This window comes from Cupressus sempervirens, chromosome 9, assembly GCF_028749045.1.
Source record: "Cupressus sempervirens isolate cs-2001-9-10 chromosome 9, ASM2874904v1, whole genome shotgun sequence".
Lineage (NCBI taxonomy): Eukaryota > Viridiplantae > Streptophyta > Pinopsida > Cupressales > Cupressaceae > Cupressus > Cupressus sempervirens.
Genome location: NC_143126.1, coordinates 547,243,700 through 547,257,210, shown reverse-complemented (window position 1 = coordinate 547,257,210; position 13,511 = coordinate 547,243,700). Strand labels below are relative to the sequence as shown.

Genomic DNA, 13,511 nt, shown 5'->3' with positions numbered 1-13,511 from the left:
CAAGAAATATAATAAGCAAGCATCGAATTACTGTTGTGCATAAAAGTCGATCTGACTTATACAAAGGTGTCATTAATATGCCTCTGAGATAAGATCAACTCGAGGTGTTAAAGAATTCTGAATGCTTAATCTGCTATTTGATTTACACATGATCTTGGGATCTCCTAGGATACACCTCAATACCGGAAGGGTCAAGCAATAACGGGTGTGAGAAGAAACATCCCTAAAAGAACAAAGGAAAGTCAGAGATGAAAGTGATTAAAATGTAAAAACTATTTAATTAATACTGAGTCAGCTCATGGTTGTCCAGAATATATTTCTTGTTGCAAGTCCAGAGGTGGGTGATCCGGCACAATTAAAAGCCCGCTAAAATCCTTGGGCAAGGTAGGTCAGTGGCATGCTTGTCATAGGGATCACTAGAGAACAGATTGCTAGCTGACAAAGGGGAGGTTGTTGGCAGATTTCCACTGCCTAGCCGACACTCTAACACCGGAATGCTTGGGTGGCAAAACCATGGTGCCCCAAGCTTAACATCGGGGTAGGGAGGGTCTTTCTCGGTTGAGATTGTGTTGTAATCTCCCCGTTATAAAATAAATTAAACTTTGTAAAGGACCGATTGATTTAATTTATCTCAGACCCATTTTTATTTTTGTGTTCGAAGTTCGTGTCGCCGTCGGCTATCTTTGTACACCCTCAGAATGACTTCCCGACCAGTATTTAAGCGCGGCTTGTAGGAAGTCTTAGGTATGCTTTGAATCATATTTCTCTGTACAGCGAACTAGTGTTTAGGGTTCTCTGTTGTTCGCCATTTCGGAAGTGAAAGATCTTCCCTATTTGGCTCATGCGGTTTCGGTGGGATTCTACCCTCACCCTATTCCGTCAATGTATGTATTCTTCGTTTAGATCGGGCAAATCATAGCATTTTTTTCTGGCAATCATTATTCGCATTCGAATCTCTATTGTGGTGTGGATTTCATGAACATTTTTTGTATATGAGCAAGACTGTGTTTTGGATCCAACTGTGTATTCCTGTCAAACTTATCTACATTTCCATTGTTGTACGTCACCACCATACAACATCATCTTCCTGCCACCATATAGGCACTTGCCATTGTCGTATGTACAGACACCTTCACCTCACCGTACGACCTTCTATTTGTTACCCTTCATCTCCTCCTGTGACCACCGTACGGCCTTCCAATTTGACCATACGAACCTCTGCACTTGCATTTGGAAGTGGTATCTTCAATCATTATACGGCCTAAAGGAATACATTACCGTACATCCTACACTATCCCACCGTACGGATCACACTTCATTCCACTATACGGGACATCTCACATTCCCCACCGTATAGGTACCTTCCCCAATGTACGGCTCGCCTTTACCCCCACCGTATGAGCCATATTGTCCACCATACGGCCACCTCTATTGGCATTTCGTATGAAAATACTTGCTTGAACGTACAGCCAACAAAAATCAGCTATACGGCCCCTGCTTTCGTATGGCTATCTTGCAACTTGCTTAGGTTGAAGTCGTCTAGGAACATTACATGTGTGGGGATAAATCAAGGTCTGTGGTTGGGAGGTTAAGCCCATGTAAATGCTTCTCCTCTCCACCAAATTTCAAGGCTTGCTCAACACAATGATTGTCTTCTGCTACATGTACGGTACTTGTTTCCATTGTATACTTCATTTCCATAATTTAGTAGCATGCTGATTTTATTGCATTATTTCTGATGGCTGTAATAGATTCGGAAAGTAATTAGTAATGGAAGTTATATAGTTTCCTTTCATGTGAACTAGATAGTTCGTTACTAGTATCTGTTTTAATTTCATAAAATGTATTAAGTTGATGGATTTCCCTTTCATGTGAAGTAACTGACATAACTACCATCATGTCATTCTATTATGAATCTAGATTTACTTTAAAATATGATTTTCAAAATGGCTTCATAAAATAGCATGTTACACGTGACTTTTCTATTTTGTTTTTTATTGGTTCTGCTAAAGTTGTGATATATCTAGATTCGTAATATCTAGGCAGCTCATAATTCTGTTTTGCGAGTATCGTATCTTGTGGATTCTACCTCATCCTGTCTTTTACTTGCCTTGTCCCTTTTGCTTCCATTTTTTCTGTGGTGCTTGATAGATTAAATTACACTGAATGTTTTGTCATTTATTAATTCAGAGACCTGTTGGCATGGATGTGTTCCCAAAATTGAATTTATGTAAGTTGTTGAATACTTTTGTTTATAAGATTCCATATTGCAAATCTTTTTCTTTGATAGGTAAAAACCAGGGGTTTTTGAGGGTGTCTCCCCTATTGGACCCACATCTCAACCACCTCACCTCCTACCACTGCCCTACCTACCATATAAACAAAGCTGGCTAGACAAATAGGCATCCAATAAGAACATGTCTAAAATGTTAGCATAAAGAATGGCAGTGGAATGCACAATCATGAAATTTTGTAGCTATTTCTATATTACAATCAGATATACCAACTACTTCAGGAAAACCATGGATAATGTCTCTATAGAAGGAATCTGTGAGGCCTATGCATCAACAGCTATACCAAAACATCAATTTCAAATGATTAGCAATAAAAGACATTACAAGTTGTGGGTGGCAAGGGCTGGGAAGGGAAGAAGTGGCAGATGTTTTCTTTGCGATATCATCAGGAGTAGAAAAGTGGTTAAGCCAAACTCATGTCCAAATATTACATATCGAAGGACATTTTCTCCAAGGTGGATGGGCCAATGTGGGAAAACAGGAGTATGCACCAAAAAATAAACTGATACATGCAAAGAATTAATAATTGTGTTCCTTTATTAGTAAAATAAAAATTAAAACCAAAATGCTCTAAGTATTATAGACAACAAGTTTTATATTTGAAATTGAAAACCATTCAGAATCGAGCAATGCCAGTAGCTATGATGGTACAACATGACTGTAAATATAATAAAAAATGTTTATGATTCAAGTTCAAAATAGTAGAGTATGATCTCCAGATATTTTACCTTTTGAGATGCAAGAATGTCTGCTCTTTTACGACAGAGTACACATCTGCAAATGCAAGGATCAAACTTGATAGTCTATTCAGACCTACTAGCAAAAAGTACACATGGCTCTTAACAAGTGTAGAAATTTGCTTAAACAAGCATCCAGCAAGATTTCCAATGCTATAAAGATACATAGATAACAAATAATATGATCACCCAAAATGACGAGCAAAAGCCACAACCGCCTTCCGTTCTTTCCATAAATCTGTTAAGTGAACTACATTTCCACTTAAATCAAATACTTCAGCTACTCCTAGTGAACTCTCCACATCTTTAGATAATACATCCGGTGTCATTCCTGTAATATGTAAATGAGAAATCAATATACAATGCTACTCAATCCAACCCAAAGACTGCAAGAACTTCATGTTTTGTCCTTTGGAGTTTGGACTTGACCAGAAAACATTGCTTCAGCAATAATAGAACCATACCAAGAATTGTTAAGATGCATAATGAGAGTAAAACAAGTACTGAAAGGAGGAGGAAATGATAGGAATATCCGGGAATGAGAAAAATAAATCAATAGACCTTGAAATCATAAGAAGCTAAAATAGAAACTGGAAGTTGTAGAAGGAAAATCCAACAACCAAAACTATAACTAAAATCTAAAAGTAATAAAACAATAAAAAAGATCCTTACTGAGGGTGATGAACCTTGTTTATTGCTGAAAATGCATGATACAAAATCAAGAATCACGGAAGTGGTCCCTCTCTTGAAAGGAGATCTGTAGTCAACCCAAGGTCTCTGGATTGTTGGTTCCCAGCTTTGTAAGATGGCTCAGGGAAGATGAAATGTTGTTTTCATTAAGGGGCTTAAAGTGAATCTCTTCATTTTTTCTTGCAAGTGAAGAACTCAGGTTCGAGGCATTTTTTCTTGCAAGTGAAGAACTCAGGTTCGAGGGTAGCTGCGGGGTTACAATACACATGACATAGGCAACGAATGCAAAGCACACACAAAACACTTTCCACAAATCAAATTGTATTATTGTATAACTATTGATAATTGAGAGAGAGAGAGAATAGGGTAAGAGGAATAGACCCTGAGCTAAGTTGTCGGTTTGGGTTTAGGGATGGGTGCGGGTAAAACCTAGTAAGTGGGTATGTCAAGTTGTTTTAGGAGTTTGGGTACTTGTGTGTGTACATACATATATCTATATATATGCATTATATATATACAAAAAAAATAAGAGAAATATACACAATTCTAAAACTAAACCATTTCATAGTATGATTACTTGATCATTTATCAATGCCAAATGCCAAAGGTAAATATTAAATTCCAATTGATAGTGAAAAATATTCAAATAGCAACGAATGTACCCAACATGTACCCTATGCAAACCCAACAAGTACCCACAAATGTAACTCTATCAAGCACATGCCCACACTAGGTCCGTAGGTATGAACCTGGTAACTATGACCCTGAGTGCTACAAACCATCCTTGGTATACGCATAATAGTGTTTAACACATTTATATATTATTCTTTATATTTTTCTATAAAGACATTCATATTCATTTACAAGTAAATGTATATTTCATAATTGCATGAGTAATAAAAATCAATTGCAAAATTGTAAAAGATTAGTTATTTATCTATTTATCAATATTATTAATTGTAAATTATTTATAAATTAATTATCTATTTATTTAGATAGTTAACATTACCTCAAGTATTAAACAGTTTAATTTAATTATCTTAAGGGCTAATAAATTAACTAATTATTTACAGATTCTAATTATATTCTTAACGTTCTTAATGATTAGGAATTCCTAATTGATGAATCTAATAAATGAATGTCCATGTAAGACTCAGCAAGCGATTAGAGAAAATAATGAAAGATCTAGTAACTTATAAAAAAGACTCCACGAACTTATCATTTCCAATAATTGCCAGGTAAGCATGATTAAGATTCACATTGGGGTTAACTGTAATAACCCTGTTCGGTTATGCTTCTATACATTTGAGATTTCAACAAACACTTGGCAGACAACCCAATTATCACTCAATATATGGTATTTAAAATTCTAAGCACGGTATCAGCAAATGCAACAATTGTTCACAAATTCAGTTAACCGTAGTCTTATACATTGCTCAAATAAATATCAGGCACTAGTATATAAATCTATCATGTGAATTTGCACATTTAAATCTGAAATAACAAATGGCTCACAACAAATTCTGAATTTAGTCATTAACTTAGTATGCTTCAGACAATTCCCGCTGGCAATCACATAAAGATTTTATCACTAGTAAAACCATAAATGTCCAACATGGGAAATCCAAATCAGAAATTACTAGAAATTAGAGATATAAATTACCAAACTCTCCAAGATAGAATTGCCCTGTCAACCACAATCAATACAGTAAGAGAAGACACTAAATTATTCCAACCAACACTCGCTCCTCAGCCACAGGAAATATAGTACAAGAAACCACCATGAAAATCTCATAATTCACAAGAAACCAATCTCCCCTAAACTTCAAAAATGAAGCAAAAACCTCAAATTAAACCCTTATACCTCAGCAAGGGATTTGAAAATCAAAGCCTTAGAAAAGCCACAAAGGCAACAAAAGAAAATAAATATTCAAGCGTCTTTTCCTCAACAAATGGGCTTGTATTTATAACCTCCAAATTCCCTTTTGTTGCCAAAATGTAACTTCACTCAAGAAGCTTCACCACACAACATTAATTAGAAGCTTCCTTTAGATTCTCTCACTTTACTTGGCTTAACTAATTGATAAATGGCACTTTCCAATAATAACTTAACTCTCAAGTGAAATTATAAAGTTAAATTATAACTTTATAATAAACCATTTAATAATTATTAATAATTTGGCCACTAAAAATATAGTAACTCCCAAAATACTCATCATTTAAATATGTCATCTAAAATAGGAGTCATACCTATTATTTTTCCATCTGACCAAATGCACTTTCCAAAAATAGAAAGGGTCCATCTCAAACAACACCAACTTACCACAAATAGTGAGTACACAACTAAGTCCAAACGAAGTCCGATCTGAGCCAAACGAAGACCAACTTGTAGCTTATTGAAATGTGGAAAAGATAAGACCCTTCCAAGCCGAGCCACTGCCACAAAAGACCCTCTATCCACAATAATTAGCCTACGAGGATCACAATAATAGGCTAATCCCTAAAACTCCAATGCTGGGAAAAATGGGGACATTACATTAATCAACAAAGAAGATTCAAATTTATTATGAATTTAAATAATTGACGAAGAGGCACATGGGGAACGATCGGGCGTGTCTATTCTCACATTGTTTCCCTTATCTAATGCACATACATATATAAGTATCGATTTATCAATGGAGGCAAAAAAAATAATAAGTAGTTATGGAATTCATAAATAGCGTCTATAGAGAAGGACAAAGATAGAAATTTAAAAACATAGAAAAAAGAGAATATATTAAGGAAATACGGCCGCAATACTATATAGAGTATTCAGTTCTTTACCTGGACAGCTACAAGGTGTGTCCACTAATTTGATTCAATACCAACTATATACATTAGATGATAATTATGAATCCACAATGATAATAAATTTCTAAGAAATCCAAATGAATCTTGATATCAATAAATAGTCCCCTGTTTAGATATAATATGAGAATCTAATATAAAAATCTGATCATAAATATTTCATAATGGGCAAGTACCCTGTTTTCCCATTTCAATAATGAAGAGGGAGTTTGTGACGGGTAGAGCAATTTGGACACAGTGAGGAGAAGATTCCCAAAATGGGCTTTATTCATGAGAGAGCCTCTTGGAATTTGTTTCTACCTAAGCACAGTAGTTCTACCACTCATTATGGATTTAGGAAAGATCAAGGAAGACTCATCTATCAAGTGATTAATAGCTATCTAGTCATCGTAAATTAGACTTAGATTTAATTAGTATCAATTATCAATTTAAAATTAAAATTCATTATCACAATCATGTATTTAATGCTTTTTTCCTAGCTCAATGACCACAACCAGGGAGGGAGCATTAAAAGAACATTATTCTACCAAAAGAATAAACAATTCTTAAAATGGTGAACATGTCTTAGGTTATGGAGGAAAGTGCACAAACTTAGGATGTGCTCTCCCGCGATGTGCTCTCCTACTGCCTGACCCCAGCATTCGGCTTGCATGCACGTATCTCTGCAACTTCTTGACGACAATGGAGCCCATCTCTTTTGCTAGGTCTCCCGCAGGTATTCTGCTGGTGTGCGTTTTTCCGTATTTCCCGCGTTTCCCATGCTTACCATTTTCATTGCATCTAGTTTTTGCGCATGGTTTTGGTCTCCATTTTCTTCTCCGGGCATGTCTTCGCTTACCTCGACTTTCTAGTCAACTGCTGCGTTTTTCCTCCTCCCTCCCACCTCTACCTTCTAGGTTTTGAACGTCACTACTCACGTGAGCCGAATTTTCTCAAACAGTGATCTTCCTATCTACTGCCCAATAGTGATCAGCCTGGCTATTGCTCCAACAGTGATCGTTCTGGCTGGACAGATTGTGTGTGGACTTTTCATCCTGACAACATCATCTTGGTGTTAGTGTTTCAGTGTTGTTGTCTAACATTTTTGTAACTGTTACTCCACTATCGGGTGATGTGATCTGTCGTCTACCAGGTGATGTGATCAGTCGTCTTCACCTCCATTCTTTGCCATTCTACCTCCTACACCCTTGTTTTTTTTCTTTGTTGTTGATCGAGCTCTCTGTTATTTGTATGAGGTACTGCTGAGACAGATTCTAGTCTTTTTCATCTACTTCACTAGGAGAACTCCTTTTTGCTACTTGGAAATGACTACGAGGGACATATGCTTGTCACAAACCCAACCTCTGACCTACCAGAGACTGTGTGACCATGTAATCAAATTGGAAACAAACAATACTCAACTTAGAGAATAGGTTTTATCACTAAAAGAGGCAATTGATGAACTCAAACAAGCCACAGGACTGAACAATTCTCAGATCAAAGAATTTTCTACTACCTTCATCTCTGAAACTACAAGTTTGAAATCCAACTTAGAATCCGTCATTGAGCAACTGGATGGGCTGGAAAAGATTAAAGAACAGCAAAGAGAAATGGCTGTGTACACTCCTCTCTAATTTCTTAAAATGAACAGAAGGTGAAATCATGGGCTTCTCTATGCGCTAATATAGCTACTAGTGCACCTATATCGAGCTTAGATAATATTGTCTAGGGGAAGATAGATGACGAGCGTGTGAGACGGGCTCGTAAGCTCAACTTGCGTGTCCGTGGTATCCCTCCCACTTTCGACTCTCTCTATTGGACGTTCTTTCCTCACTGATCAGCTTGATATTTCTAACATTAAATTGGACAAATGCTAGTCTGGCCCTAGAGATACCCTCTTCATCCAATTTCTCTCATTTTCTAACAGGTTTTGTGCTCTTAGGGTGAAGAGAAAGTTGTTCTCTCCCCTCTAAGATTTTCTTGGATGAAGATCTCACAAAGGCACAGGTAACAAAGCTAAAACACGCTCGGGAGATTGTGGCAGAGGCTAAACGTGCAGGAAAATGGGTCATTATCAGGAACCTCAGATGAGTCATTCATAATTCACCTCCCAGTGAATGAGAAGCAAGACAAGCCCCTAAGACCACATAACGATTTCACCAGCAATCAAACAAGAGGAATCCCTCCACTTGCTCTCTTCTTGTCAATTACTGGAATGGTAATGGCTCTTTATGGTCATTACCTGGTCTCTTTCACGATGCGGTGGGGTTCGCTGATATTTTGGCTTCACTAAGACCCATGAGAGTCCCATGCGTCCTCTTCCTAGATATGTTGGGTACCAGTGGTTGTCAGTTTGTCGCGAGGTTCGTACTTTAGGTGGGGTCTGTGGTTCCGGTGGTGTTGCCTATTTGATTAGGAATGATATTTTCAGTTCTACCTCAGTGGTCCACTCCAACACCTTTGCTAGATTCATGTGGGTCTGTATTGGTCGTCGGAATCACCAATAGAGGGGCATCGTTTTTGTTGTCTGCTATTTTCTACAGACATTTTCTCCGTACGCCATTCATGGGGCCGAGGATGGGGTCCCATTCAGTGATCTTCAAGAGTGTGTCTCACAATCTGCTGCTTTGGGTGACATCATTATTCTCAGGGATTTCAATGCACGAACTAGGAATCTCCAAACTCCTATACATGACCGTGGCTCTAATTCGATCTGCACTACTAAGATAGATCCAACCAGAATGGGACTTTAGCATACCTCAGATGATGCGGTTGGGCCGCTTTCTTGTTACGGTCGCCACCTCCTCCAACTTTGTGAGTCCTTTGGCTTGTTCATTCTGAACGGTCTATCTTCCTTTCCTGGGTCTGAGGTTGGCCCCATGGTGGTGGTGCGAGTGTGGTGGACTATGCCCTTACTTCTTCCTCCTTCATTCCTTCCATTTACAGCTTCACCGTTTCACATCTCCCCTTTGCCGACCACACCCTTCTTAGCATTGTTCTCCGTGTTTCCCCCACCTATAGTCTTCTCCTCAGCCCCGCGTTTCCCTCTGCCTATCGCCTTCTCCTCTTCCCCCTTGCCTCTTGTCTATCATTGCATGCCCCCTACTCATTTTCGTTTTCCCAAGAGTGATAGTGAGCTCTTTTCCTTCCATCTTCGGCGGTTGTTGTCACTGGCTTGCTTCAGTGATTCGTGTGAGGCCTCCTCCATGTTTGATTTACTTGTTGATGCCATTTGGGAGTCCGCCATCCTTTCTATCCCCCACCACTCTCCCATTTCTCATAGATCTAAGCATTGGAATACTTTCCCTATGAACCAATAGTTCAACACTGACTGCAAATCGTTCCATCGCTCCGCTTTTGAGACCCATTCTCTTGATTTCACCCATCTCCGCTATTATTGCCACCGTTTTCTTCCTTGTAAGAAATGTTCTTTTGTCTCTTCTTATTGTAGATCCCTTTGCTCCACGCTTATTCGCAATCCCGAGATCTTTTGGTGCACCTTATTTTCTCGGTGTTCCCCCTGCCCTCCATCCTCGACTTCCACTCCCTGACCTCTCATACCATTACACTTTATGACATTCCTAACCAGCCATCTCTCCATCCCACTCCACCTCTTTACTGCCATTTGTTCACCCCCTCCAATTTTTATGAGGCTATCAGATCCATGAGATGCAATAGAGCAACGGATGAGGAAGGTTTCCAGGCCGAACTTTTCAAGCTTGGTGCCTTGGTCCTTAGCTCCTACCTCCCTACACTATTTAATAGAGTGGTTTGTACTGATTTTCCTGATTCTTGGTCGAGACATGTGATTTATCCTATTCATAAGTCTGGCCCTGTCTCTGACCCCAGCAACTACAGGAACATCATGATCGGGCATACATTTGCCAAACTTTATGCCACAGCTCTGAACACTATGTTATCCAATGAACTTGGTAAGAGAGGTTGTAAAACAAGAGGCCAAGCCAGTTTTTGTGTCGACTACCAGACTATGGATCACATCTTCATTGTATGGGCTATTATCGAGGAGGCTAAGCACCGGTCTGAGAAAGTTTACAATTGTTTTCTAGACTTTCGGAAGGTTTTTGATTTCGTTCCCAGGATGGCCCTGTTCAAGAGACTTAGTGAGATTGGGATTTCGAATATGTTGTTGACTGCTATTATGAGAATCTATAAGTCTGTGGTTGGTAGATTCAGGAATCCTGAGGGCTTCTCCATTCCAATCTAGAGCACTATCGGGGTCAAACACGGGGTGCCCTATCTCACCCACTCTGTTTGGTCTGTATATCGACGAGCTCAAGGACTTCCTTGTGAATTCCTCGCACCCTGATGATGGATGTTATTTACATTAGGTTTTGATCTCCATTCTCCTTTTTGCAGAGGATGTTGTCCTATTGGCCTCTTCCCCTAACAGTTTACAACAACTCCTCGATGGTTTGGCTTCTTTTTGTGATCAGCCGCAGCTCGTGGTCAATCTTGGTAAGACTTGGGTTATGATCTTTAACTACTTAAAGACCTCTCATCTTCATTTCGTTTTTTAGGGAAAAGAGATTCAGATCACTTCTTACATGTACCTCAGGCTGAAGTTCTCAAGACCCCGCTTCAGTTTGAGACCTGCTATCTAGTCTAAAGTCGGTAAGGGCATGGGCTCCCTTGCCATGCTTGAGAGAGAATGCTTCAGACATCATTTTAAGGACATCTCGTCTGAGTTGTCCCTCCTAGACTCCTTAGTTCGGTCGAGCGTTCTTTATGGCTTAATGGTTTGGGGACCTTCTCTTCTTGTCCCGGATTGGGCCTCTGTCAAGTGCGTTCGGACCTTGCTTCTACAGCATATCATTAGATGTCACAAACTCACCCCCCATAGCATTATCTTAGCCGAGTTTAGTGCTCACCCCTTCAAACTTGCGGCCATTTTTTATTTGATTTGGTTTCTCCATTGCCTTCGTGGTTTTGCGAATTCCACTACTAATCGACACAAATATTCTTACCTAGCATATTGTTCCTCTATTATAGTTATGAGATCATGCTAGCACTAGATCTCGTTGTTGGTATGCCCAGGCCACCTCACTTTTAAGTTCGATTGGGATTGAGATTGATTGCCTTCCTCCTTATCAGTTCTTGTTGGATGCTCTGGCTCACCTCCTTCCCTCATAATAGGAGTTGAATGAGCACGTCAGACTGGATTTTTACAGACAATACATTACCACTACTTGACATAATCCTCCCAGAGGATTACGACCGAAGCCCAGAGGATTATGACTGAAGATGGCCTTCTATGCTGAACATTTTCTTCAGACTCGTGAAGGGGTTATTGTTCGCCCTACCTATTTATCTTGGCATTGGAGTCACGCCCTACATTTCTCTCTAGGCTCCTTCAGAGTTGGATCCCACCGTCTTCGGGTCCAGACTGACCACCATATGGATAGAGATGACCGGATCTGTCGGCTATGTACTTTGGCAGAGCTTGAGACTTAGATTCACTTTATTTTCCGTTATCCCATCTACTATGAGATCAGAGGGAGTTTTCATTGCCTATGCAGAGATTGCTTCTCTCTTTCTGCATTCTTCAATTACATTGATCAGCAATGCCTTGCACTTTACCTCCGGTAGGCCACCCAACTCTGCAATCATACCTTGCAGTCACTATTACCTCAGTGTCATACCTCCAATCAGCTCATCACCACCTTTTTCCTCCCCCCTATCTCCACCACGGGGCGTGAAAAGGTCATCCAATATCACTCACTCCAGATCGGTGAGACATTGCACCAGTCTTTTCATATAGTGACACTCTTCCAGCAATTTCCAGTGACGATCCAGGACTATTGTCCATCCGCTGTTATAACCTTCTATGATCAATTTCTTTTTGCCAAGGAAGGACCCCTACTTCTTGTCTAGACTTTCTTGTTCTTGCTTTTAGTATCGTTTCTTCTCGAACATTGTTTGGTGCTTGGCTCTTTTTGGCTCTCTTGTTTGAATGCTCAATCTCATAGACCCGTTGTGGTCCTTTGTTGGACATTAATATTATTATCTTATCTTATCTCATCTTATCTTAACCAAGCTCTTTTCTAATTCGTACTTACACAATTAAAATAGGAAGTGGAGCTAACTTCAAAGTAAAATTCAACTACACAAGCTCAAGAACATGCACAATAGAAGGGCTTGTGTGTAATTTTTCAGGATCACTACAAATGTACTAAGCACTACCTATTATGGTATGTGTGTTCCAAGGGCAGCCACGAACACGTTATTGATTGGAATCTCTTACAGGTATGAAATCTAGGGGTGGTGAAAATAGAACCACTCAGAACGAGGTACATAAGCTCCACTTGCAAAATCAAGATATCACTTAGTGCAAGGTCCTATGGAACCAGTATGCTGAAGAGTGCTACTTAGGAAGATTATGATGAAATCTTCCAAAAATTTCCACATCTTTTTCCAAGAACTTGAATTATGAATTGATATGAATAAATTGTGATTTAAATATATATATATATCAATTACATCTTTTTATTTTGAATGTTCTTTAGTATTTAAAAATTGTAAAGTTCATCGAGAGCGATGAAACACAAGGGGGAGGGTATGTTACATCCCCATTTATTATAATTGTTGATATTTAAGATAATTCGAAATGGATGGTTGGATTAGTTGCTTCATTTGTCACCCTATCAACTCTTTTTGCAAGAACATGGTGAAGGGGGAGGAGCATTGCCAGAGAGGGAATAGGGTACGAGGGCACCAACCTACTGCTACTGAACCATCAAGTATGAACCTAAGCCACCATGGTTAGGGAAAAGCGGGCTAGGCCAAAAGAGTATACCAGGTGTCCACCATGAGCTAATTAGGTTGAAACATAATATACTTTCAAAATAATAAATGAAATAAATCAGTCATTACCTTTGAATCAAGTATCTAGATCATAGTAACAAGAATCACCATGAAATCGTCGATTTGACGATTTGATTCATGG

The 13,511-nt window shown here is 39.1% G+C and overlaps 1 protein-coding gene across 1 annotated transcript in view; it reads right to left on the bottom strand.

Moving 5' to 3' along the window:
• Nucleotides 1-13,511, bottom strand: part of LOC149539807 (thioredoxin-like protein AAED1, chloroplastic) — a 208,170-nt gene that overhangs the window by 180,026 nt on the left and 14,633 nt on the right. Inside the window, exons 2-3 of the mRNA XM_089801003.1 lie at nucleotides 3,221-3,362; nucleotides 3,023-3,068 (exon numbers count right to left, since the gene is read on the bottom strand). Of these exons, the coding sequence (XP_089657129.1) occupies nucleotides 3,023-3,068; nucleotides 3,221-3,362 (188 nt within the window). The remainder of the gene's footprint in view (nucleotides 1-3,022; nucleotides 3,069-3,220; nucleotides 3,363-13,511) is intronic.